The 27182-nt window shown below is 41.5% G+C and overlaps 1 protein-coding gene across 1 annotated transcript in view; it reads left to right on the forward strand.

The window, feature by feature from the left end:
- Positions 1 to 27182, forward strand: part of ntrk2a (neurotrophic tyrosine kinase, receptor, type 2a) — a 97877-nt gene that overhangs the window by 63896 nt on the left and 6799 nt on the right. The window contains exons 13-16 of the mRNA XM_061038897.1: positions 10930 to 11060; positions 17364 to 17536; positions 17722 to 17877; positions 18457 to 18541. Of these exons, the coding sequence (XP_060894880.1) occupies positions 10930 to 11060; positions 17364 to 17536; positions 17722 to 17877; positions 18457 to 18541 (545 nt within the window). The remainder of the gene's footprint in view (positions 1 to 10929; positions 11061 to 17363; positions 17537 to 17721; positions 17878 to 18456; positions 18542 to 27182) is intronic.

A 27182-nucleotide genomic window follows, 5' to 3' on the forward strand; every position in this document is an offset into this window, starting at 1 on the left:
CTGCAAAGTAAATGCCGTCATTTCTTGGTTCATAACATTCCCCAGAGGAGCGCTCGTTTTCTTTTTCTGGTGAGTCTCAGTTTCAGTGTAAATAGTTAGAAAGAGGATTCACTCAGGCGTACTTCAGCTGAATGTAGCCCGGATAAGCAGAGGCGCTGCTTGTCAACAGGGCAAGGCAGGCAACTGCTTTGGGACCCCTTGAGGGCTCACAAACTTAAACCGGAGCAGTGGCTAAAAATGTGCAAATTTTGCAACGACAGTCGGAAAACTCCCTAAGGGGGCCCCATCTGACAGCACCAAATCTCATTGCCCAATTAAGTGTTGCTCCCATTATTGCGGTAAAAAACAAATTTCATCGGTGAAAGTCAACAAAGAAAGATGGAAGAGGAATTATCCGTCTATAGGAGAGAAAGAAGAAGAAAAAACAGGAACATAAGAGGAGTAATAGTCGAGACACAGGTAGACATGATGGTGATGAACGCTGGTTGGAGGGCCCCCCAATTGATTTTTGCCTAGGGCCCCAACAGACTCTAAAATAGCCACTGCCAATAAGGAATCGTTTGTCTTCTCGCAAGAGAAATAAGCAACCAGCTCTATGGAAAGAAGCCCAAAAAAAGCGACTTGGCTCCTCAAATAAATAAAATAAAGCCCAACAGGTGAAATAGAGAGTGTAAAAGAGAGACCACTTGATAACAGTATATATATTTATTTGTCTTTGCATAGGCAACTGTAAACTTTTAAACTCTGATTAAAAGAAAAGATTAATATTTCACACTTGCAAGATCGGCAGAATGCCTTCAAGTCATCTCCCACCTGAGGTCGGATCCAGTCCTTCAATACACTCTCTTTCTCCCTCTCTTTATTACATTTTTTTCCCATATTTTCCCCACTTATTCCCGGGCAGTGTCACTCTGTCAGGTGTAGTTGTGCATGTGCGAAAAGAAACCCACAAAACCGCAACCCGCTAATGACTAAAATTTGCAAGCGACTTTGGGATTGTTTTTCTGTAAAGTCGCTTGCTTTTAACAAGCAGACTTGGCAACCCTGATGCAGATTGGTAAAAAGTAAAATTCAGGCTTTGTCAGGTCCTGTGTCAGGGTCTGTCCTCGAGAGGAGATGAGTTTTTAAAATGCTTGAATTTTGAAGGGAGGTTTGATAGATTTTTTCTGATGCATTCCAGGAATTTTCAAATCTAAATGCTGATTTGCGACACAGAGTCGAGCAGAGTTGTTGCCCATATTTTTGATCTAGAACGTATTATGAGCTGACCTTCTCTATCTGTTAAGCTGGAAACTGAGCTGAGTTACACTTGGTATTGCTCTCTATTCAGACTTTATTCTTGCATACACCTAAGCCTGCTGCGATGTGATTGGTCTTTACTATTTGGTCAACGAACAGAAACCAGAAAACGTCCCTGTATCAAAATCCCGACCCCACCTAAAGCCTATATGATTCTTTGTAAATATAGATTATAGTAACCCAGATTGACTGGAAACGTTCATCAGACCAGCGTGAAAAACTCCCAAGTTAAAAGCACTTGTGTCATAGAACGGGGGTTTCCATGGAAACATCTTTCCTGCTGTCATGGCAATGACCTTGGAGCTGCCGAGGATTTAAGCGGTCAGTTCTGAGGGAGAAGTGGGAAAAATAAAACGTGTATTTGTATGCAATGTGTGTTTCTGTGTGTGCGTTTCTGTGTGAGTGTGTGTTTGTGTTAGACACACAGATTCATTCATAAGTTGGAGACTTCTGTGTGTGACTCATGCACAACTATTCCCAGACCGGAAGGCAGAAAAAAACACAAGAGAGTCCGCAAGTAACTACAGGTAGAAAGTGTTTATATACGCCGATGACTTTCATGTATTTCTTATTTATAATTCGGCTAATTCAACGAAGCCAGAGACAGGAGGGCAAAGTGGTCTAAAAGAGGGAATGAGAGAAACACATCAAAGGAGAATAGACGGACAGAGAGCACGCACAGATATTGACCTGGTCCATCAACATGACATTATGATTATTGACAAGTCATAAAAGCTTCTGCAGGCTTTGGCCTTGTGTTGAAGTCAATTATCATACTGTGTGTGTGTGTGTAGAATATGTGTCTTTTTCTGTCGAGGGGTATAATGATGGCGGATTGGGGCTCGACCTCTTCAGTCCTGTGATATAACTAAAAGATAGACGGAGATTCAAAGCCTAAAGGCAAGAATGAAAGCTCTGAAGATCAATGAAAAGTCAATAACCTACTGCTGTGCATGCGTGTGTGTGTGTGTTTTGAATACTCTGCACAGCCATTACAACTATTACTCCGTGTGCCTCTTTGACTCTCAGGCAGGCAGCATAAATACTGAAAAGTTTCTGACCCATTATTTGGCACTCTGCCTTTTCAGCCCGGCACAATAGCCTTTGATGGCGACAGTTTGGCAGAGAGGCAGCGATGGGGAGGCCAAGAACTAAACTCTTTCTTTTTTTTCTACAGTGGCCTTAACCAGCTTGTGGCCTTTTTTTATATTGAATACAGGAGTCAGTGGCAGTTACGCTTCTCCACATAAAAGATGGCACTTCTTGGCAGCAATAAAGCAACAATTACCGCGCAGAGCTGATAGATGTGTGTGTGATTACTGGAACTGCTCGCTGTGTTGAGCGTACCTCATTAACAGTTTTAGTGTGACACATGCATCGTGAAAGAGATACAGATAAAGGAAAAATGGACGCAGTGTCAACAAGTTAACTAGGAAGAGTGAAAAATCCACTAGTAACCCAAGTGAGGATTTAATCCCGAAACATATCATGGAGGAAAATTGTATCTTGAGAAAAACAAAACTAAGGTGACATGCATGCACAACTAACTAGTCACATGATAACATTTCACTATCAACATGTTTGACTGTTGCTGCACTTCACTAGTTTAGTAGTCGTGTGCAGATGTTGACTAGTGTGCCAGTTTTCAAGTAACTGCTCAACCAGTGTGAAAAAACATCACTTAAGTTTTAGTTTTAGAGGAAAATAAAGATACCATAGCGGCTCATTTCTACTCTTTCTAGTTAACTAGTAAACATTTTAAGCCTCTCTGTTTAGCTAGTCAGGTTGTAGACGCCCTCACTCTTATAAAAAAAGGTCATTTTGGCTCCTCCTACTGGTATTAGTAAAAATGTCTCCCACTACAACCAGTTTGGCCATAGTTAACATGTGAATGCTTCTCAGTCTATGAGTTCAGTAATAAGGCTTTCAGCGTTTAACTAGTGAACAGATCTAGTACAGGAAACTGATGTGAGATGTCAAGGACATTAGGGGCGGCAGTAGCTCAGTCTGTAGGGCAGTGCTTTCCAAAGTGTGGGCTGCGACCCCCTGGTGGGCCGTGCTGGTACTGCAGGTGGGCCGCGAAAAGCCCTCCACCAAGTATAAAAATACAATAAATATCACAATAATGATGATTTACCATGAGTCAACCCTTTAAGTGATTAGTAAGGCGTGTCATGACTATTCATGGACATATTGTTTAGTAAACATTGGTGTCTATCTTGCCATAATATCATGTTGTCATGTCCAATAATTTACCCTAAAGTGATAGCTGTAGTCAAAACTTTTATTTTGTAACGAGCCCTGGAGTGATTTTGTATTTCAAAGTGGGCCGCTGCAGTTTGAACTTTGGGAAAGGCTGCTGTAGGGACTTGAGTTGAGAACCGGAGGGTCGTCGGTTCAAGTCCCGGTGCGGACCTAAAACACAGAAGTTTGTCTGGTAGCTGGAGAGGTGCCAGAGCACTTCCCGAGTACTGCCGAGCTGCCCGGAGCAAGGCACTGAATTCCCAACATCTCTAGTGCGCTCCCTGCGTAGCAGTGTGTAGCAGCCCCACTCTGACATCTCTCCACTAATACATGTCCTCAGGTCCTGTTGGTGCTTTGAGTCGGGTTTATGTGTGTGAGAAGCATGTCTCTAAAAAATAACAGAGTGTAAACCAGAATTTCCCCTCAGGGATTAATAAAGTATTTCAAAATCAAATTCAAAAATCAAATCAAAAATATGAAATTAATGCTGGAATGGCTTTCCATACACATTAACCCGGGGGATAACATGTTTGTATGTGACACTGTAAGCCTCAGTAGTTAACTATAGTCAGGTTGTATTACCCTCTTTGAACAAGCTTCTTTTTGGGTCTTTGAGTTTTTGAAAAGCGCTTATAAATAAAATGTATTATTATTATTATTAGTGCAACAAAAGCTCATTTTGCATCTTCAAGTCAACCAGTTAACATGTTTCAGGCTTACTAGGTAAACGTACATTTTAAACTCTGAAAGCATGAATCAAATTCTCACCCAAAAAGTCCCAGAAAATGTCAAGATGGCTAACATTTTCTTTTCTAATAATGTGAGGTTTTTGTGAAAGCTGGAAGAATCATTTGGACATTTGAACCCATACAGTATTTGGTTACATTTTTCTTTCCACCATTAACTTCTAAATGCTGCAAAGAAAAACAGACACTAATGTATAAATCAGAGGGCCATAAAAGGAGGAAGAGAAGACCAGATGAAAGCCCTGTTAAGTTTCAGAAACAGGAAACTAAGAGCCAGGAGAAGAAAAAGATCAAGAAATGAAAAAGTGGAGAAACCACAGAAAGGCCGATTTCACAACTCGATGCCTCAGAGAGAATCAAAAGGGTTACCAGGTGATCATCTCTTACCGGACCTGTGTGTTTCCAAAAACAATATCTACCATCAAACCGAGATCCAAAGTCCAGTAAGAGTGAGGAACAACACTGAGGGTGTAAAAACCATTGTTTCTCTCAGTAGCAGGAGATCATCGAGGGCTCAGAGACCCTGTGATGCTCGGCTTCTTTCTCAAGGAACTAAAAAAAACTTTCCATCCTGTGGACTCAAGAATTCAAGCAAAACAAAGAAACCCTCCAGACCAGTGAGCACAGCAGCCCTGCAGTGGGCCAGAGCCAAGTTTAACTTAAAATGGAGATCAAGGATTGTCTGAGATTTTTCTTCTTTTTTTTTTTTTTGTTAATATCCTGCGCGAGTTGTTGTTGCCAATTATTTAAATCCTTGGATCTTATTTGAATTTTTTGCTTCCAGCCATCTTCTGAAGACTTCACAGTGGTGATGCTTTAATATCATTGGGGAAAAAAAGAGGAAATAGGTTTTTGAATTAGTTTGAATTTTTATGTTTATTATGACATATTGTAATATGTTGATGCTAATACTGAAGGCTGAAGCTCAGAGTGGAGCTGCTGCTCCTTCCCTCAGTTGAGGAGGTCGGGGTATCTGATTTGGATGCCTTCACTGGCGTCTCCCTTGGAGGTTTTTCTGTGGAAATCAAACTGGGAGGAGACCCCGGGCTATACAAAGAGCTCGATGCTGGACGGATTATTTATCCAATCTGGTCTTGGAAACCCCTCGGATTCCCCCAGGAGGAGCTGGAAGATGTTGGTTTGAAAGGGGTTTCTGGGTTAGCCTCCTGCCGCTGTATCTCAGCCTCAGATAGGAAGAAGAAAACGGATGAATGCATAATACCAAAATATAACAGGACACGTTCTGTTATCTGGAGTTACGTTCAGGACTACTTCTTTGTCCTGCATTGTAACTCTCTAAAGGTTTGATGTTTCCCTCTATCTTGACTTTTTGGGAAGCTAGCTATAGCTCAGAAATAAACTGTATTAAAGCAAAAATCATTATTTAGATTTTAAACTACTTTATTTATCCCTGAGGGGAAATTCTGGTTTTACACTCATGCTTCTCAAACACACAGGCCCAGATCACAAAAAACACACGTGCACAAAGAGGACCTGTGGACATGCATTAGTCAGAGTGGGGCTGCTACACACTGATGTGCAGGGCTGTTTGGTGCCTTGCTTATGGGCACCTCAGAAACACTCGGGAAGTGACCTGGCACCTCTCCAGCTACCAGAACAACTTCTGTACTTTTGGTCTGCACCGGGACTTGAACCCGCGACCCTCCAGTTCCCAACTCAAGTCCCTACAGACTGAGCTACTAAGCCCCCCCCCTCAGTAACATATTTCTTTTATGAGTCAAACTGAATAACTTTGAGTCTTACATGTGAGGAATCAGCTTTAAAGCATGTCATAGGACGGTATAGGAATTTTAAAAAACTGTAAATCTCTTCGACAAATCAAAGAGATCTTGACCTCACCGTCCTGAGTAGAAGCTACAGCCAGAGCAACAGAAGAGCAGATTTCTCTCATCTCTTCTGTGTTTCACCTTTTCTCTTGGCTCTGTACTCGGAACTATCTCTCAATCTTTTCCACCGTCTTCTATCCCAGCACATCGTTTGGGGATTGTGTTTCGAGGGAATGAGGATTAGCATTGTTCTGGAAAATGTTATTCATAAGTCAACACGTGTGTACGGTATTTGAAAACACCCTTTTACACAGACCTACCTGCCCATACACACACACACACACACACACACACACACACACACACACAGCTTGAGAATAATTAGGTCAGAAATTAGCTGGTGATAGCGAGGCTTATAGTTGGGAGGTGTAGCGGTTAAGAAAAGGAGTAATCAGAGTGGTGACATGAATAGCTTACGGGCGTTTATGCTCTGTTTCAGCTTCCAAACAAAAACCAGTTCAAACTTTTCAGGCTGCTTAAAATGTAACGCATTGCAATTTATTATTTTCCCAATTCAACATCGATTCAGGGAAATCCTGAGATCGATTTTTTGTTGTTGTTGTAATGACACCCCTATCCACTGGGGCGCTGTGGGTGCTGTCACAATTTTGCACTTAAGATCATACTGTACTTTCATGTTTTATTCTTTGTTTACTGAAGAATAATGCGACTATAAAATACATTTTCGAGTCAGTTATTATTTAACACATATAAGACGGTACAGGGAGTAGTTATCTGGGTATTTCTCTCATCTGTGTGTAATATTAAATCAATATCGAATCGAATTGTGAGGTTGTGGACGATACCCAGCTCTTCTGTTTATGTCAGAATCCGGCATCATGTGAGGATTTTGGGCAGCGGAGAGAAAGAGAAATGGCAGAAGAGTCAGGTGGCAAACAGGGAGTTATGTCCCCGAGGCGTTAATTTCTTTTGGTTGTTTATGAGCTGTTGATTAATGAGCAGAGGTGTTAAGAGGTGGATCTGCAGGGAGAAGGTGGAGGGACTGCAGGACGCAGGAAAATATCTCGGAGAAGGAGGTGGCTGATGGGAAATATTATTCCTCCTGATGCTAATGTTGTGTCATAAACAAGCGATGGGAAGAGAGAGAGAGAAAGAAAGACTGATGTAGTAACAGAATGGGGAGGAACATGTGCTGCGATGTTAATGTTTAGAAGATGTTGATTAAAAAGTGATAGGTTTAGCAGCTGAGGGGGAACGGCAACAGGGAGGAATAAATGATGGAACAGAGCGATGCAGAATAAGGAATGTGAGACGGAGATAATGAGGCTGGATGGAGCGATGCTAAACGAGGGGAAAATGAGCGCGTATGATAAGCACGGAGAACGGCTGCTAATTAAGAAAAACATCAGAGAATAAGAGTTTAAAGTTTGGTAAATGGGGAATAATATTTCTGTAGATCTTAATTAAGGATACTGACGGAGGAATAATGAAAGCAGGAGGGGAAGAAGGAGTGTCAAATTGGTAAAGTGTGACAGCTGAAAAAGCAGAATTCATGAGCAATATGAGACCATCAAAAAAAAAAAAGAAGTCCATTTGAAAAGTTCTTGATTGCTCCGTGCAGCAATCATTCAACTTTTTGAATACATGAATGCAAAATCAGACACGTTATAAATCTGCAATAAAGACCAAAATTACAGAAAGAGAGAGAGAGAGAGAAAGAGAGCAGCAACTCTTCCTGCCTCGGAGGGGGAAAAGTGGAAGCGCTGGTATCCACACACATCAATTTATTTGCTATTTGAGGGAGTGATTAAGGAGAAGCGGTGCCAGGGGTTTACATGGGTGAATGCTTATTACACAACCACATTAGGAAATAGTGCGGTGAGGTTATTAGCTGGTTAAACGGTGGGTAGTTGTTTTTGAAGGGATGTGGGTTTAATGTGCTTCTCCTGCTGCTGCTGCACGGGGATGATGATGATGATGCATCGAGCTGTTGAACTGAAGACGATCACGTCATGAAGGAAAACGGGACAGCCATTACAGAAATAACTCTTCATGCTCTACTTGACTTTTTTTTTAAGGGACCTGAAAACTAACATGTTGAGAGGAGCCGTATGTATTTACTAAGTTTGTTCCTTTTAAGAGGGACTTTTTGTGCCTTTAATGGAGAGACAGGACAGCGGATAGAGTCGGAAATCAGAGAGAGAGAGAGAGTGGGGAATGACATGCAGGAAAGGAGCCACAGGCGCCCCAACTTAGTTTGTTCTTTATTATAAGTCGTCTTCCTCCATTCTTCCCGGTCAAACATAAATCATATATTTTGTGGCTTTAACATGAGCCCAAAGCTCGGTTAACTTTCATCAAAAAAAACCCAAAAAAACACTAAGAGATGAAACAGAAGTCGCCAACATCCTGCACGTCGTCCAGTCTCTTCAAAACATCTGTAACAGAGTCGAGAGGCGACTCGGCTGCAGTTGGGGACAGGAGGGAAGGGAGCCACACATGCAGAGATCTACATCGGGGTCTCTGCATGTGTGGCTCTTGTTCTGGAAATGTGTGTTTAGTACAACGCGGAGCCAACAGTTGTCTTTCTGATTGTTTAATTCAGACGTTTGCAAACGGACCTCCGGAGCATATGTCAGAATAAACACAGTGCGTTATCTTATCTCACACATGGGTGCTGCAAAATAACTCAACAGCTCCCCCCCTGTAAATCTTCACAAAGGACTCCACATGGAAGCTGCTTTCAGGTACATGTATGAGATTAGGTTTTAATAACATTTACAACTTCAAAATGAGGAGAAAATCAATTGAACTTAGTTTTAGTTTATACTAGCTCACACTGGTAGCCTCTTTGCACAAGTACAGTAAGACCAGGTCCTGCAGATCACAGATTACCCAAACTGTAGATACTGTAACGACACAAACTGCATTTCTTTTTTGTTTTGAGTAACATTGACTGGTTAATGCACGACTTATGGCACAATATTGAATCACTTTTATGTGGCTAAATAAGATGTCAGAAAGTCAGATGTGGGTTACACCTCAATTAAAACAAATACTGTATGTAAGTAAGTACTGTGTTCTGCTTTACTGTGAGTGTGCAAAGCCTACTAAAGCACACACACACACACACACACACACTTAGGTACATTTTACATTGTTGGTGTGTTCTCCTGCACCACAATCACTTATTCCCCCCTCTCTCTCTCTCTCTCTCTCTCTCTCTCTCTCTCTCTCTCTCTCTCTCCCTCTCTCTCTCTCTCTCTCTGTCTGTACAGTATTGGGTTATGGAGGACCCCGGTAGCTTACAGTGTAGATCGATGCAGCTTCTGAGAGTCTAGCTGGCCTTTAATGTGATATTCTGAGTGGACAGCTTTTCTTCAAATGCGCCTCTTAATCACATCACAGATAAATCTCAGCTCGTGGTGTCCTCTCTCTCTCTCTCTCTCGCTCTCTCTCTCTGTGTGTGTGTGTGTTATCCCTCTGCTTTGTTATAGGATAATACGTTTTTCCTTACATGCAGACAGTTGCACAGCTCGTCTGCAGTGAAGTCGGGGCTCAGCTGGGTCACGCTGAGGGCACCGTGCTGTGTAACATTCTGTAAAATAAATTCCTTGTATCACAGTCAAGGTGAGATGCCAAATTTTTCCGCCCCCCCTAAAAAAAATCGTCTGGCACAGAGTCAGAAGTTACTTAGCAACAGAAAGCAGGTTTTCCCGACTCTGATCCAACTGTGGGTGAGCAGAAGGCGGAGAGGGATCACATGAAACAGACACTGAAACATGTTTTTATTTGTATTTACAGTGTAGTAAAAACCAAATCCAATATGTCAAAACAGAGATTTAGCATCTTCACCGCAGCACCCGTATGATGTACAGAAAGAAATATTCACTCAACAGAAAAATATCCTCTGAACAAACTCTAGTAAATACAGTTATGATTCTCCCTCTGCGACTTGAACTCACATTGGAAATTATAACACAACAAAATTGGAAGAGGCGGAAAATTAGCCCCCGGACAGCGAGCTGTACGAGTATCTGGATCGTGAGTAACAAAAAAATCATTTAAAAAACAGAAAAATCCCACTCTTCTAAAATGTTCTTTATTAGATAAAAACATAGCTGCAGGTTGTGCTAACTAACTGTCAAGAGATTCTGTTTTTCTTTTTATAAGTACAAAATTTACATGAAATATTGAGTTTAAATATGCACAATGCAGAATTTTATTTACAAGTATTTTAAGTAATTTGGTGAAATCACGACAGAAACACAAAGACAAGTAGAAGTTAATGAAACACCAAAAAACACTGGTACAACTCAATAAATACCTCAAACCAAAAAGAGAGACCAAGAGGGGCGAGAGAGACGGACAGAGAGACTGTATGCTCTCAGAAATGTAAATCTGATCGTTCATGCAGGGCAAAGTTCTGCTGTGAAACATCCGCTCTGAGAGTCTGCTCTGCACTTTATAACCCAAAAGAGTCTCATACTTTTTGTAGGAATCAGTCAAAAACAAATGTTTATATGTTTTTCCTTTTTTTTTATTTGACACATTTCTTACAAATGGACTTTAAATCGATACTGAATCAAGCCTGAAATGTTGGCCTACCTGACACTGTCTTCTGGTAATGTATCTTTATATTTAAGGGGGAAAAAAGGGACCAAAAATATGAGTTCTGGGAGACGAAAATGCAACTTTTTAGTCTTGAAACGTTTTAAAAATTCACCTTGAGAATCATTAATCAACCCTTGAATAAAGATTTTACCTGAGGGGACAGAAATCTACTCCTCCAGCAGATATATTTCTGACCGTGTATTCTTTCTCGCCCACAGTCGTCCAGCACATAAAGAGACACAACATCGTGCTGAAGAGGGAGCTGGGAGAGGGAGCCTTCGGGAAAGTCTTCCTGGCTGAATGTTACAACCTGTCACCGCACCAGGAGAAGATACTGGTGGCTGTCAAGGTAATCTTAAAGTTTTTATTAATTTAACTGATGACACATTGTAGAAGTTTGTTTGTTTCAAAACTTAAAGGTCCAGTGATAAAGAACTGAACGTACAAGTTAGAATTCAGTTAGCTACTCTTCTGAGATCAGGAAACAGCAATGGTTTGACTTTAGCAGATTTAACACATGCACAAAATCCAGAACTTTCCAAGGTAGGGGGAACACAAACACCTGAAGTAACCCGAGTAAAACTTCTGCAAAAGGTTGAGAATCCTCTGACTGCTGCACGACCATTGTGATCTTTGTGCACATAATGAAGCTGTTTCATTGTTTTTCTTCTTGCCAGTATGTTTTTTTGTAAACATGTCCAGTTACACGTAGCATTGATAGAAAGTTAAAAAACCCTGTCATCATTAGTAACAGACTCTGTCGCTTCATCTGCCATCTTGGCTGTAATGTCAACATGACGCTGTGATTAAATCTCAGGGGCAGCCTGATGTGAATGTACCAGAAACATTCAGACGTGCACGAGTGTAAAGTGTTTGCGTTTTAGACGACATGTAAAACTTAGATCAACAACACAGGACAGACTTTGCAAAAACTAAACTCTCCTGGACACTCAAACAAATTAGACAAAGGAAACATGTGACAGTTTAGAGCTAGAGTTCAGAGCTAGTGTCAGTATCACATTTATATGTTTTCCAAATGAACACATCAGACACGTTTGGCATGGCATTTCCCAGTTTATTTAACATTGACAAAAGGGCAGATTAAAAACTTTAAATATGTCGGATGTTTAAAGCTTCTTTGAGGAACTTTAATTCTGAGTCCATTTTGGTAAAGTGCTAAATTTGATTTTGCTTATCTTGACCTGGGGGTCATCCCTATGTTTCCTCAGGCCTACATTCCCTTATATAATACACATAATGTGTTGTTGCACCCAAGACCCTGCACTTCAGGGAAGGCTGTGGCTTAGTGGTAGAGTCGGTCGTCTCTCAACCAGAGGGTCGGGGGTTTGATCCCCAGCTCCTGCAGAAACATATCCGATTTGTCATTAGGCGAGACACTTAACCCTGAATTGCTCCTGATGGCGCACTTGCTCTGCATCATTCACCGTCCGTGTCTCATGCAAAATCTCGCAAATTATTTGCTCGAGTTGAAAAATTTAGCTAACTCGACTGAACAAGCAGGAGGCACAGATGAGGCAAGTTAGAATCTGAGGGAAGATTGAAAACGCTACCATTGACCGTTACATTCAAAAGCTGTGATTTCTAAAGAATAAATCTCATCCTGCTTTATTTGAACTGTAAATGGTAAAACGTAGAAGTCATCAATAATCTGTGCACATGGAAAATGTAAAAACAGGCTGCTTTTGTCTATCTGTTTTTGTGAAACCTTCCCTCTCGCAGCAGCTAGATGCATTTAGAATAACTCTGTAGAAATCATCAGTCTTGTTGTTGCTGGTTTTGTTGGCTTGTAAAGACCATAAAGATGCATCAGTATTCATTTCAGTCTGTTTCATAACCGGTTAAAAACTTCCTCACAAGAGCTTTGAGAAAAAAAAAGGCCTGAAGGGCTGTCCTCCGTCAGTCATCACATCGAACCGCCCCATGTTAAATAAACAGCTTGTGGTTGGCCCGAGCTGAATCAGATCCAATGGAAATATATCTAAACCGGAGGAGGAGGAGACGCGTCTGCCAGAGTCAATAAGTCACGAGCTGGTAGCGATGTCTTCTACTGAGGCTATAGATGGATTATACATTTTAAAACACCAGAGAGAACCCAACACCTTAAGAATGTATTTCCTGTTGTCCTTTCAAATGTACCACAGGGTAAGTTTTAGGATCACGCAAGAAAAATCGTCTGCGACTATTCCTGCTAACTTCTTAATTTAAAAATCACAAATGACGCAGACCTCCGCTCTGTTTCCTCTGATGTCGCTCCTTTTCGAGAGTTTCTCTCGGAGCGAAAGCTGGAATTACACTCAAACCGCACGACTTCCTGGGTGAGATTGAACGTTTTCCCTGAGAGCATCCTCCATCTCTCCATCGAGCACACTTTTCTCTGCTGGTCTGCGGTGAAACGGGATCTGATTGGTGAAGAACTTCTCATTAACAATACATGACCAGTGAGAGACCCCCTCTCCCCCCCCCCCCCCCCACATCTCCTTCCTTTACCCCTCCACTTCCTCCATCTTCAGCACTTCACCTCTAACTCTCACCTGCACTTCTTCCCTCTCTCTCTCTCTCTCTCTCCTCTGTGTTCCCTCAGTCCTGCTACTTTCCTCCTCCACCTCCTTTTTCTTCTTCTCTCTCTACACCTCCTGTCTCTCTCTCTCTCTGCAGCTTAGCTCTAAACCTCTCGCTGGCCCCGCTGATGTTTGCTGCCAGCTTAGCCTCAGCTCAGCGTGAGCACTCGGTAAAATATGCACCTGGAAAAATCCCCGGAAGCAGAGTTCTCGGTTGTAAAACAAGACGCTGCATCGCTTTCCGCACGTCAAATCTGGTCAAACATTTCATAATCAGCACTCAACTTACACTCAAAATAAAATGTGTTTCCCAAAGCAGCGTGTTGATAAATCACGTAATCATTAGAGTCATTTCATTGATTTAACTCTCTCAATTGGATTTCTCCCCTCCTTTTCAATTAGCTAATGTACCACCTGCTTATAGTACACTCTTCCTGCTCTCCCCAGCCTTGTTTTTTTTTTCCTGTAAACTGACGACAACAACATGACTCACCATTTCTCTCCAGTTGTCTCTTCCTCCTCCTCGGTGCTGCATCAACAAAGAGGCCGATGTGATGAAAGCTGGTGGGGAGACAGATTTTTCTAATAAATTATGAAATTGCCTTCACCGCTTCTCCTAATTTAAAAGGCCAATTCATCCAAAATAGAAAAGCAAATGAGGAGGGACTTTCTTTACAAGAGTACAGCAGTTAAAAGATAATAATGAGCTTTGAGTTTGAAAACATGTGACAGTTAACAGCAACTCTCTCTCATTTCTGTTGGCACATAGAAATGCTATCAAATAGATCTTTCACACAGCTGTATGTGTGAACACAAACAGCCACATTTTTCACTCTGACTTAACCCGGAGTTTCTCCTGCCGGCCCCCTAGTTTGGTGTATGCACGCTAACCAAACGGCTACCTCGGTCTTGAAAAATGAAGCCCAATGCGGATGTGTAAAATCCTGCAGTTCTTTGAGTGTCCACTAGAGGCTGGCTCCAGGAACACCGGAAGTCACATACACACACAACAGGCAAAGAAGTCGTTTTTACAGAATACAGTAAATTAACATGTTTACAGCCTGGTACAAATAAAAGTCATTTCAGCTAATTTTCTCCACTAGAAAACCATCCTGCAGAGACACGTTTTCTCTTCTTAGAGGGAACCACAGTTGGCTTGATATTAAGCTTTCTCCTCAAGATGCCCAACTGCAGGACATGTACCTGGATTTTCCCACAATGAAGGAAACCTTACGACATGTTTTCACCATTTTGCCAGTAGAAGGTCTCTCTGAAAAGGAAATGATCACAATTCCACCACAGAGAAGTGATGATGTTAAACTAATATTAGATGCACCAGAAAAATCACAAATTATTGATTTAGAGTGATATCAATGGGTTTTGTAGTCGCATATACTTTAAAAGCCACAATAGCCCACTTTCATTAAAGAGGACATATTATCCCCCTCCTCCCCCTTTTCAAACAGTCCCCCTGTGGTCTAAATGAAACATCTGTGCTGTGCTTTGGTCAAAATATAACATGAATCAAGCACCAGAGGAGGTTTGTGACCCTGTATAAACCAGCTCTCTCAGAACGCTTCGTTTTGGTGTGTGTGTCTCTTTAAATGAAATGAGCCCCCCCTGAGTTTTCACCGTAGACATCACTCCTCTGTAGTGAGAATAAAAATGGAGGACTTGCTCAAAAGTTTTGCTCTAGGCTGGGGGTGGAGTCCATGGGTGGAGATACCAGGGGAGGGGAGGGGATTTTATCTTTTTTTAACCAGAATCCCACTGTGACATCACAAGGAGAGCACATTTGAAACAGAGCATTTTTCTGTGTGCTGTAAGACTTATGCAGACCACAAACAAAGGACTGGATGGGTTTATTTCACATGTTGTGAGTCTGTAGACACTCAGGTTACCAAAACATATGTTCACAATATGTCCCCTTTAAACCCATTAACAGGTTTTCTCTTGTTATAAATTATGTTGCACACTGATTTGCATTTTCTTAGCGTCCTTTGCTAACTCTGTGGAAGTTTGCTTAAAATCTGCGCGACAGTCTGATGGAGAAAACCTAAACAATAAACGTGGAGTATAGAGCTATGATGTGTCAGTTCATTACATCACAGCTTGCTTCTCCACTCTTCAACAATGTGGTGATTTGTATTTTGAGGTTGATTTTCCTTTAATCACCTCCTCCCCTCCTCCTGTACATCGTGCACTTATGTTGCACTCTGTCATGCATGGTATAGAACAGAAACATGTTCTCTCCGTGTATAGCTCATTACAATAAGCTACAGTCACTAATCGAGCTTAATGGTTCTGGTTTTAGAGTCGGCTATCAATCAGCCCGTCAGCCATAATACAGGAACGAGTTTTACTGTTACTGTACCTCGTACTCTGAGGCCTCATCGATCACAGGAACACGTGCACACACACACACACACACACACACACACACAGAAATATGCATGCATCGTCCTGCATGCCATCAATCATCAACACCCAGCTCGGTAATAACGTTACCTTCACACATGTAAATGTGAGTCGCTGCTTCCTGAGCTAGAGGTTGTTGATTGCTTTTTATTTGTCCTGGGACCAGAATGTGTGCGGACTGGATGACGAACAGCGCAACGCTACGACTGTTACCCCGAAAATGAATCCAACTTTGAGTCGTATGCAGATACAGGAAATTGATCATATGTAGATGTCACAGGCTGTTCAACATTATTCAGATTTCACCGTCACATGAGGAATATTTGTCTGATATATTGGAAAGTTCAGGAAGTCAGTGGAGCAGCACGCGTGTCTGACAGAAAGACTGATTTCTATTCTTCACTCACATGTTGTATCCCATGTCTCCTTTCACTGGGAGCGCACAGTGCAAGCTACATGTGATTAATTGAGAATCAGGTTTCTTGCCAGGTACGTTTTAAGGAATTATGAAAAGCATTATAAAGTTAAATTAAAAAATGACAAAATGTGCAAAAGGTGCAGGATATTCTCTTACTCAACAAAACAAACAAACGACACATTGAGCAACACAAAAGTATAAAAACTGAGAGGGGAAACAAAGACACTCTCATAAGGAGAAAAATTCAACCCAGTCAGCCAACGCAGATTTCCCATACATGTCTGAGATCGCGTTTCAAACTGAGATTGGAGCGCTGTATCCGTACTGTACAAATCAGCCCCCATAATCATCATGTTATATCACATTACTTACTGTAATGTACATGAGCCGAGCCTCGCTTTTTTTTTCATGATGCACGATTACTTAAATGTGGGCTGGGTGGAGTTACTGTCTCGTTTTCTGGTATCTCAGCGTTCAGGCCGAGAGGTCGCGAGTCATTTCCTCCTTCCTTGAGCTTTCTTCTCCTCGTCCTTTAAACCTTTATTTGTAACACGAGCTTCTATCTGAGATGTTAGCACACACACACACACACACACACACACACACACACACACACACACACAGTGGAAAGTGAATGTATATCCATATCATACATTGTAGGAAGACAATCAATTATTCATGTAGGACAAGAGGAATTTTCTATATTTCTCCTTCTTTGATGTGAAATAAATTGAGATCCCATATCAATTTCATTTCCTGCGTCTCCTCCTCTCTCTCTCTCTCTCTCTCTCTCTCTCTCTCTCTCTCTCTCACTCACTCTGTCACAGTCACTTGTGTTACACAACATCCCTGACAGGTTTCCTGATTCATGTAAGGCAGATCAAGATGAGTTGCGAAGGGAACCGGGGAATATAATGAATGTAAACAGAGTTGGATCTCGTAATGACTTACATTAATATAAAACGACTCCTTCCCTCCTCCCCCCCCCGCAATACTATTGTATCGCGCCCGTGCTCTGCGCCCTGTAATTTCACTGTGTCGAGTTGCTGTAACTCACTTTTTACAAGGCAAGACACTTACATTTGAGTTTGGACATCAGCCAGAGAAATTGGAGCAGACTGAGTACACCGTGAACATGACTAATTGGAAATAGTGTACGAGGCGTAATGTGTGAGTTTTTAATTTGTCAGTGTATGAAAATGTCACTGTGTGTGTGTGTGTGTGTGTGTGTGTGCAGACACTTAAAGAGGCCAGTGAAAATGCCAGGAAGGATTTCCACCGGGAGGCCGAGCTGCTGACCAACCTTCAACATGAACACATCGTTACTTTCTACGGCGTGTGTGTGGAGAGCGACCCTCTCATCATGGTGTTTGAGTACATGAAACACGGAGACCTCAACAAGTTCCTCAGGTACAGATCCTCACGTCAATCTCATTAAAATATCTGAAAAATACTGAAATATTTGTGTTAAATGGACACAATTATCTGTACAGTAAATGTGTCTCTATTTGACATGTGTGAAGCTGAAAGAGGTCAACACAGCAGCAACATCAAGCACGACTCCACCTCATGATAAACACATTTTTCCCTCCCAGGGCTCACGGTCCAGATGCGGTTCTGATGTCAGAGGGTCAGACCACCAGACCCGTGGAGCTGACTCAGTCTCAGATGCTGCACATCGCCCAGCAGATAGCATCCGGCATGGTCTACCTGGCCTCACAGCACTTTGTGCATCGTGACCTGGCCACCAGGTTTGTCACTCACTCTGTCACTACACTCCCCTTAAGCCGCATTCACACATGCACTTAACTCCTCAAAAAGTCCCGCCACTTTCCCCCCCCCGATTTCACGTAGACCTTTTCCTGCCGGGCCTTCTAGTAAAGTTTTTTTTTTTTTGCAAGGGTTGAGCAGATGTGTCAGCGCAGGTGGTGAAATTCTGGGTGGGGGAGATGAGTTAAGGGGAAAGATCGCCCGTGTGCGTTCACAGCATGCGGCTATGACCAAGAGTTTGGTGTACGAGTGAATACAGGAATACTGTAACTATTCAGAAAATTATTAATCTGTGTCATTTCTGTCTTTTCTTATCTTTAGATTCTTTATCATGAATATAAAGAAGCTTCCTGCATCCTTGAAACAAAAAATGCAAAGGGCGATTTCTTCACTGAACTGAACTTTATTTAATTTTCATGCTACATTTTATGCAAACATCTAAACGCCAGTGGGATAATATCCTGCATATGGGAGCGGTTAATAACTCCACAGTGTATTTAAGGCTACAGATAGAATCTTTATTAAATAACCTGCATTTATACTTTTTGTTTGCCAAACAGGAACTGCCTGGTGGGGGAGAACCTGCTGGTAAAGATCGGAGACTTTGGCATGTCCAGAGACGTCTACAGCACTGACTACTACAGGGTAGGTGTATGTGTCGATATCTTTTCTGGCCCCTTTTTTCAAGCCTCCCTCCTCCCTGCTGCATGGGTAGCCTCTCTGCTCCTCCCCTGCATGGGCATGGCTGACGGACTCTGCAGACTTAGGATAAGAAGCGTGCTGCGGTAGGTCAATTAAACAGAGTGCAGTGCAGTGAAGTTAAACATACACGTAGCTGTGTGGAGCGCACTGTGATGCCATAATGTACATAATTACATGAACTCAGGGGGAGGATAAGGAGCGCGCTACGCCAGCTCAGACGGTGTGTGAAATAAAGGTTTGTTTGTTTGGAGCAATGCTGCAGAACCTTTTTACCACTGAGGCCATCATATATTCATCATTTGACAATATTTACATTTGAAACTTTGAGACAAGCAGCATGAGAAGCATCATAATCTGTTCTGATAAAAATTAGTTTAGTTTCAGTTTACAGGTTTATTTCGACAGGGGCCATGCACAACATAACCGTCGGGCCGGAGTTAGCGATAAAGCTAATTCACATCTGTGGTCTACCAGGCAGGAAGGGAAATCAATAAAGAACAATTAAGAACAACAAATCTTTACAAACAGCCTATCACATAAAAATGACATTCTCCTCAAGGTGGATTATTCAAAGGATTAAATCAGCGAAATGCAATAAGTGTCAAACCACTCTGTAAAATGTTATACGGTAAAAATGGCACAAAGTCAGGTTATTTCTTTAAAACATGTACATTACAAAACAGATAATATTTTGATTTGTCAGTCACTCCAAAACACAACATACAAAAATATGTTTCTGTATATATATATAGGCTATATAAATATATATATGTATGTATTAGGGCTGGACAATTAATGGAAAATTCATCGAAACCGACAGTCAGAACCTCTAATCAACGTTATCTTGCCCATTATTTTCAGGGCAGAGTCACATGACGACACGTCCAATCCGCAACATGGAAGAAATGTCATCGTTTGGACACATTTAGTCTTTAGGGAAGACAACACAGAACAAAAAGAAGTCAAATGTAAACACTGCGGAAAAACTGCTTTTAGTTATTTATTTTCTACTGTTTCAGAGAAGTTAATTTCTACTTTCTACTTTTAACTAAAATGTGTCATTTTTATTTCAAGCAGTGCTTTGATTTCAGTTTGAAATATTCAATAAATAACCACAAAATAGTTAATCAGATATGCACTCTTTCATTAGAAAACAGATCCCAGCTTTAATAGTTGAGCGTATGTACAGTAGAGACCATGTCAATGCAAAAAAAGCCAAATAATCGTTTATTAATTATAATTGAAGTAAAATGTTCAATTAATCGTGATATTGATTTGAGGTCATATCGCCCAGCCCTAGTATGTATCTATATATCAGATATATTTGACCCTGATATGAGCTCCTTTGCTCTTTAATATCTAATGCTGACTGTACAGTACTGTATGTAGTACACACATACTGAAGGATGTATACAGAAGGTAGCTGCAGAACGTGCAGATCAACAGGATGTAACACACACACACACACACACACACACACACACACACACACGTAGTGGGGGCTGATGTAGAAAGGGCCACTGTGCAAAAAGAAAAGGTAGAAAATACAGAGTCACATTCACAAAAGAAAAATATGTGTAGGAGTTCGCATGTAAGTGAGTGTGTGTGTGTGTGTGTGTGTGTGTGTGTGTGTGTGTGTATTGTGAGGACATTTAGCAGCTCCGCTATGGGTGTCAGGAAAACCCTGGGGTGCGAGAGACTGACTGTGTGTGTGTTTTATTCCCTCTGTAGAGCAATCTGTCACCTTTCCTAAAGGCAGAAATCCAATAAATCGTACTGATTGATCGAGAGTGACTGTCCATTTTTTCCCTGCCCGCGCTCCTCTTCACCGTGACAAACTGACTCGAGTGACAGAGACCTCGGGGGAGGAGGAGGAGGAGAGAGGGGGAAAAAAATGAGAGAGTGAAAGAAAGAAGGAGCGCCCATTTGACGAGACATAACCTTGATTTCTGACACGTACAAATCTTGACCATGACGTTGAGAAATATTACAGAAAATATGAAGGTTTGAACATTTCCAGAGCTTCCCAAAATAAGAAATAATATTTTTTAATTAACCCAGAGCCAAGCCACAATGATACAAACTCCAAAAACACAAGTTAGAAATGTTAATATCTCGTCTGCTCTGTTGAGAATGACATCATTGGTCACGTTTGGCATCAAATTTAACGATTGCACAAAATGATTAAAAGTCTCTCCTCTGTGGCTTTCTTTCTTTTGCACTATATCTGTGTGACGACACACAGCTCCCGCTCCTCCTCCTCCTCCTCTTCCTTTCATCCCTCCTCAATAACACTAAGCGCCGAGGCTGTAGTCATGGTGACGGCAGAAGGCAGTGGCGGCGAGCCTCAGAGTTGTATCCAGCGTTTTCTCAGGAAGAAAAGTAATCAGGGAACTTCTGTTTAGTATGCTGAGGCGGTACGAGAGGAAGAGAGGAAGGGAGAGGGGGGGAGAGATGGAGGTGTGGGAGACGGAGGCATGGGAGGGAGGGCGGCGGCGAGGAGATGAAAGGAGGGAAAGAGCGAGAGGGAAGAGAGGTGGAGGGGAGGCCAGGAAGGGAGAAAAATAAGCCAGGAATAAATATACAAGAGGAGAAAAGGCAAGTAATAGAGCGATAAAGAGATGTACACATGCTGAGGTGGGAGAGGATAGCCAATAACAAAACACAAACACATTCTGCAGCTTCAGACGACCACAGAGCAGGAAATAGGAGACGGGAGGAAAACAGCGAGGAATGACAGAAAAGGACGGGGAGGTAGACAGACGGGGGGATAAAAAACAGCAGAGCAGAAGAGAGGTACAGGATGATGGGAGGTAAAACACAGCCGTGTGTGTGTGTGTGTGTGTGTGTGTGTGTGTGTGTGTGTGTGTGTGTGTGTGTGTGTGTGTGTGTGTGTGTGTGTTGGCTGGTTGGTGGGGGGCTACGGGGATCCAGTCATGCTCTTGCGTCAGAGAAGAGCAGAGATGAGTCATAGAGGAATTGTAGCCCCCCCCCCCACCCTCTCTCTCTCTCTCTCTCACCCCTCACACCCACCTTATGCTCGTGTGTGTGTGTGTGTGTGTGTGTGTGTGTGTGAGAGTGGGCTGTGGTGACGTCACTGAATCCCCCGTTACACAATGAATCTGACAGAGACTTACAGGAAGCTTCATTCAGATCTTCAGCTTTGTTTGTCTTTTTTTTCTCTGTGTGTATTTGTGTCACATGGGAAGGCTAAACACACACACACACACACACACACACACACACACACACACACACACACGCTGCACGTTCATACCTTTTCTCCCTAAACTGATTCAGTGCCCACTTGTGTCGGATAAAGGAGAATGAAATGTCTGCTTTGGTCTTTGGGCTGCAGCCCTGACTGTTTTACGCTGCTGACACAGTCCGCTGAAAAACACTGGCAGCAAAGCAGAGCTAAACAATCTCTGCGGAGTCATTTGGCTGCTGTGCTTTTTTTTTTTTTTTTTTTTACAACCCATCTCTGGGTCCCGATCAGCTCAGGCAAACAGCTTCTTAATGGAGCACCTGGAGAGGCCAGAGAGGAGAGCTGGGTTCAGAGCAGGAGTGAGTGTGTGTGTGGACGCAGTCTATACGACAAAGAGGATTCTGTTACCACGGAGACAACAAACCATATGGAGACTACACTAAAATATTTCTAAAAACTAAGAATATTAAGTGATCATATTAGATTGTCAACATTTGTTTCCAATCTCATTTTAATAAATAAAAGCAGAACGTGACAACAATGGATAAAATAATAATCCTGTAACAAGACAGAAGGCAGTCATAAAATAATCTTTAAAATAAATAGATAAATAATGATAATATAGTGAAAATGATCTATTAGGAATCAGGGAAATAAAATGTTTAATTAGACAAATAAAAGAGCAGACATCTAATTATTATTAAAAAAAAGATTGTTACATATCAATGCAACCTTTTTTAATTTGTAATTAATATGTTAATGATCGGACTGTCAGCATGAGCTCGTTGATCATAATTAATTAAGGTCTGACATTAAAGCATTACATTGTTTTTAATCACCATTAATCACATGCTGTTTCGTCCCTTCATCGGCCGATCTCAATTTAAGACAGTACGAGACTTCAAAATAACCCTACCCTAAGTATTTTTATTTTGAAATTCGAAATAATGGAATTTCAAACATGCGATTAAAAAATGTGATTTATCATGATTGACTATTTAAATTTTGCGATTAATCACGATTAAAAATTGTAATAATAAGACAGCCCCATAGTTACACATTTTATTAAATAATGCTCATGAATTAATATCACTCCTTCTTGTTGCACATGAAAAATGGACTTTGATATTTCGTAGCTAAACCATGAATTTTGTCCGTGTATTTATTTACAAAATTCTCATGACAAGCTAAATGTTTTCCCAGCCTTACACCTTCTCTATGTTTGAGTACGCACAGCTAAAAACACCTTTAGTGAAGTAATGATGGACATTACTGTGGATTAAAAGTGAACACAGTCTCTTGGTCTTTAAAAGTAAAGCGACTGAAGATGTGCCTTAAAATGGCGTTCTGTCTTACCACCAGCAGGGGGCGACGCCTCTGTAATCTGATCGCATGAAGCCGAATGGGAAAAAGATGACGTCAGAAAACTTTTTCTAAATGAGTTAACAGTCTCGATCACTGGTTTTCAAACCTCCTTCAGTACAAACTGAGGTTAGTTTTTGTAATTTACGATCTCATTTAGAGTGAAATTGACATTAATGAAGGGTTTGCTTTATGGCACGGTTACCTGGGGTTTCCCGTGTCTCTTCAGAGGCAGCCTGCCAACGAGGAGAAGCCATAAAAGCAAAATGTCAGTAAAAATCTTGTCATCCAAATTTGTCCGGTTCCTGATGTAATGACGTGTGTTAACCCTTAAATGGGTGGACATCTTTTTTTAATAATCCCCACATAACTTGGGTCCATTGTAACCCAACACCTCGGCACTTTGTAAAGTTTTGGATCATGAGGAATAAGAAATGTTCTCCATGAAAATAAACTTCTGTCTTATAGGGACAAAGGAAAATATCACACATCAAAAAAAAGATATTTTTATCATACCTTTGCATTTAATTTTCTAAGAAAGGTAAACGTTTCTTTGTTGTGTATTTTATTTGTTGGAGATCTTATGTTTAGTAAAACACTTAGTGGGTTTTTTTTGGGGGGGGCATTTTCTGCCTTTTATTGGAGAGATAGGACAGTGGATAGAGTCGGAAATCAGGGAGAGAGCGAGAGAGAGAGAGAGAGAGAGAGAGTGGGGAACGACATGCGGGAAAGGAGCCACAGGTTGGAGGACTACAGCCTCCATACATGGGGCGTGCGCTCTAACCACTGAGCCACCAGCGCCCCCACTTAGTGGTTTTAAAAGGTGACATATAAATAAAGTCTATAAATCAACAATTGTACCGTAACAAACTCACATAGGGCGAGTGAGCTCTATTCACTATGGTAAAGAAAACAACACACACACACACACACACACACACACACACACACACACACACACCAGCATTCTTGGAAAGAGTTTCTGTTTCCATGGCAACACAGAGGGCAATTAAGGTAGGATTTCTGTGGAACAAAGAGTAGGTGGAGTCAGTCACTTAAGCTCCACCTACACATGCATCCCATAATGCTTTCTTTTTAAAGCTGGTCCAGTTTCCATGGATACATCCAGGAGGTCACCACAGAGATCCCAAAAGCCCTCCTCTGCTTTATTTTTCACTCCTCTTTTTTTTTTTTTTTTTTTAAGGCTTTCCTGGAACGGTCGGGCGTCGGTAGATGCATATTTATAAGACAGTGAGGGAGAGAGAGAGAGAGAGAGAGAGAGAGAGAGAGAGGGAGAGAGAGTGAGAGAGAGAGAGGGACAGACGGGCTCAGAGACGGTGAGAGAAGGTGAGAACGAGAGAGAGAAACAGCAAAGGAGACAAAGACTGACAGCAGAAAGAAAACAGAGAAAAGGCTGAATGACACAGAGAAAGACGCGCAGCCTTTACTTCAGCGAGGATCGTTGCGTCACTGTTAATATGACTTTCTTAATATTTGATGCACCCCTCCCGCCTCCGATGACGAGCAGAGACAAACTCAGGCTGTCCATCTCTGCTCCTTTATTCTATTTCTTTACTTTTATACATTCTACCTTGTAGGGCCTTTTCTTAAACACTGCCCTTCTCTTTTTCCTCTACTCTCTCTCTCTCTGTAGAGCACACACACACACACACACACACACACACACACACACACACACACACACACACACACACACACACACACACACACAGTGGTTAACAAACATAGCAGCCCCACAGTTCAAGAGCATGGTATTAATATTTCAGACCATCAGGGGAAATGATCAGCCATGATGAATAAAACAAAAAGACTAATGCACAGCAGCCGGTCCGGGCACCTCAGTGAATAAATACTGTCAGAAAACTATCCATCCAACACAACTGAACAGAAGAAACTCAGACTGTGTCCAGAATCACGATCACTGTCTACTTATTATACCGCACACTGAAGTCACTGCAAGGTTACGATCATTTGAAAATGTCCGGGTTTTCCCATTTTTTATTTCATCTTTGACTTTTAGTTTTATTAATGCTGGTTTATTAGTTTGACTGTGTTGTTATTATTCTAGGGTTTATCTATCACTCATTTTAATATTTAAATTGTGATACTTGTCAGGGGTGACCACAAGGGGCCAGAAAAAGTCTAGTCTTATAAAAACTCACAAAAAGGAATCAAATACAAAAGATGAACAAGCACGAGCCTCCACTAAGACAAACCTTAAAGTCACTCGGCATATTTCTCTCCGGGTACTCCGGCTTCCTCCCACAGTCCAAAGACCTGCTCGTTAGGTTAACTAAGTGACATTTGAATTGGTTATATTTTAAATATGCTATATTTGGATTAATGTAATTCATCATGTTGTTGTATTTATGCAGCTTATAATGAAATAAATACTGACATTAGACAAATTACACATTTATTTTTATCTAATGTTGTCACAAAAATTCAGCTGAAATAACGTTATTTTAAATATCTATATTTATAGTATTTTTTAAATATCTGACAGTGGTATCCTCCACCACCTCTAGCAACCAGGTGAAAACAAGAAACATATAGAAACACAGGCACATAGACTCAACCAAAAACAACAAACACTGTGAACAACATTAAATACATAAATACTAGAGTTCATTAGGTAACAACAGGAAACTGAGAATGTAAAAAAACCACGTCCATAAAACCTTCATATAAACACAATAAAATTCATCATCATTGGACTACCACTACGTACCCATGACACATTCCCCCCAAACACCCATCCACTTGATATCAGTCTTTCAATCTTCAATACAAATAAACGAAATACTAATGACTACAGTACAAACATTAGCTCAAACAGCCGCTGGTAAATAGGGCTAACATTAGGTAACTCATACATGATGTACTGCACTAATTTGGCAATTCTGTTCTGCCTCATGCCCATAATAAATAAAGAGTGGAATCAGAGCGAGCCAGAGAGAGAAATGAAAGTAAGAAATTAAAAAAAAGAGAAGCGGCAGAAGACGGCGTTGGAGTCAGAAGAGCGAGCGCTCTGCTTTATGGGGAGTAAGAGCTGCAGAGATGGAGGCAGATATGTTTCCCCAGGCGTACCAGTGAACCTGATGGCTATCTGTGTGACCGTGCACATTTTATTACTCCATTAAATAACCCTCTGACTAACAAAGAAACAGACCAAGTGTGGGTGCCAAGCCATTAATAACAGGGCATAAACCTCAGGGAATGGATTGTGCTATCTGTGTGGAGCGATGGAGCGCAGATGGGTGTGTAGATTCATGGAGGAGGCGTAAAGAGGAGAGGGGAGGTGCAGGACGAGGGAGTACAGGGGTCAGGATGTTTCCACTTTCACTTTGACGGGATACATTCAACATGTTTTAAACAGAGGAACGGTTTGTTGTGATCAAATCAACATGTGAAACATCAGAGTTTCTATCTCATCTTAATCTCATAATAACACCTTCAGCCCTTTTCACACACGCACACAAATCTCCTGAAAGTGTCCCAAAGTTTTTGGGTGAGCTGCATGTGTGAACACAGCCTGCTGAATTTTTCACCCTGACTTTACCCAGACGTTTTCCTGCAAGACCCTTACAAAATAGGGCCCGGAGTATGGAGCTATTATTGTGGCAAAACTATTTGAATATGCGTACACAGATCCACAAATGTGTAAAAAGATCCACAAATGTGTAAAAAGATCCACAAATGCGTACACATATCTTCAAATGTGTGTCTGACGATCTGCAAACACATTAGTGAGGTTTGTTGCCCTGAGCTCAGGCTCACAGGCAGATTAGTTTACACATTTGTGGATCTTTTTTTTTTACACATTTATGGGTCTGTGTACGCATATTCAAATAGTTTTGCCACAATAATAGCTCCATACCGGAGAGGTCCGGGTGAGCCGATGTGTGAAGGATATTTTCACCACAAGCTGATTACAGGGGTTGATGATATTTGTATTTTGTGACTGTTTCAAAACCAGATGGATCTTCTTGC

The sequence above is a fragment of the Labrus mixtus genome, chromosome 5 (assembly GCF_963584025.1).
Source record: "Labrus mixtus chromosome 5, fLabMix1.1, whole genome shotgun sequence".
NCBI classification, from domain to species: domain Eukaryota; kingdom Metazoa; phylum Chordata; class Actinopteri; order Labriformes; family Labridae; genus Labrus; species Labrus mixtus.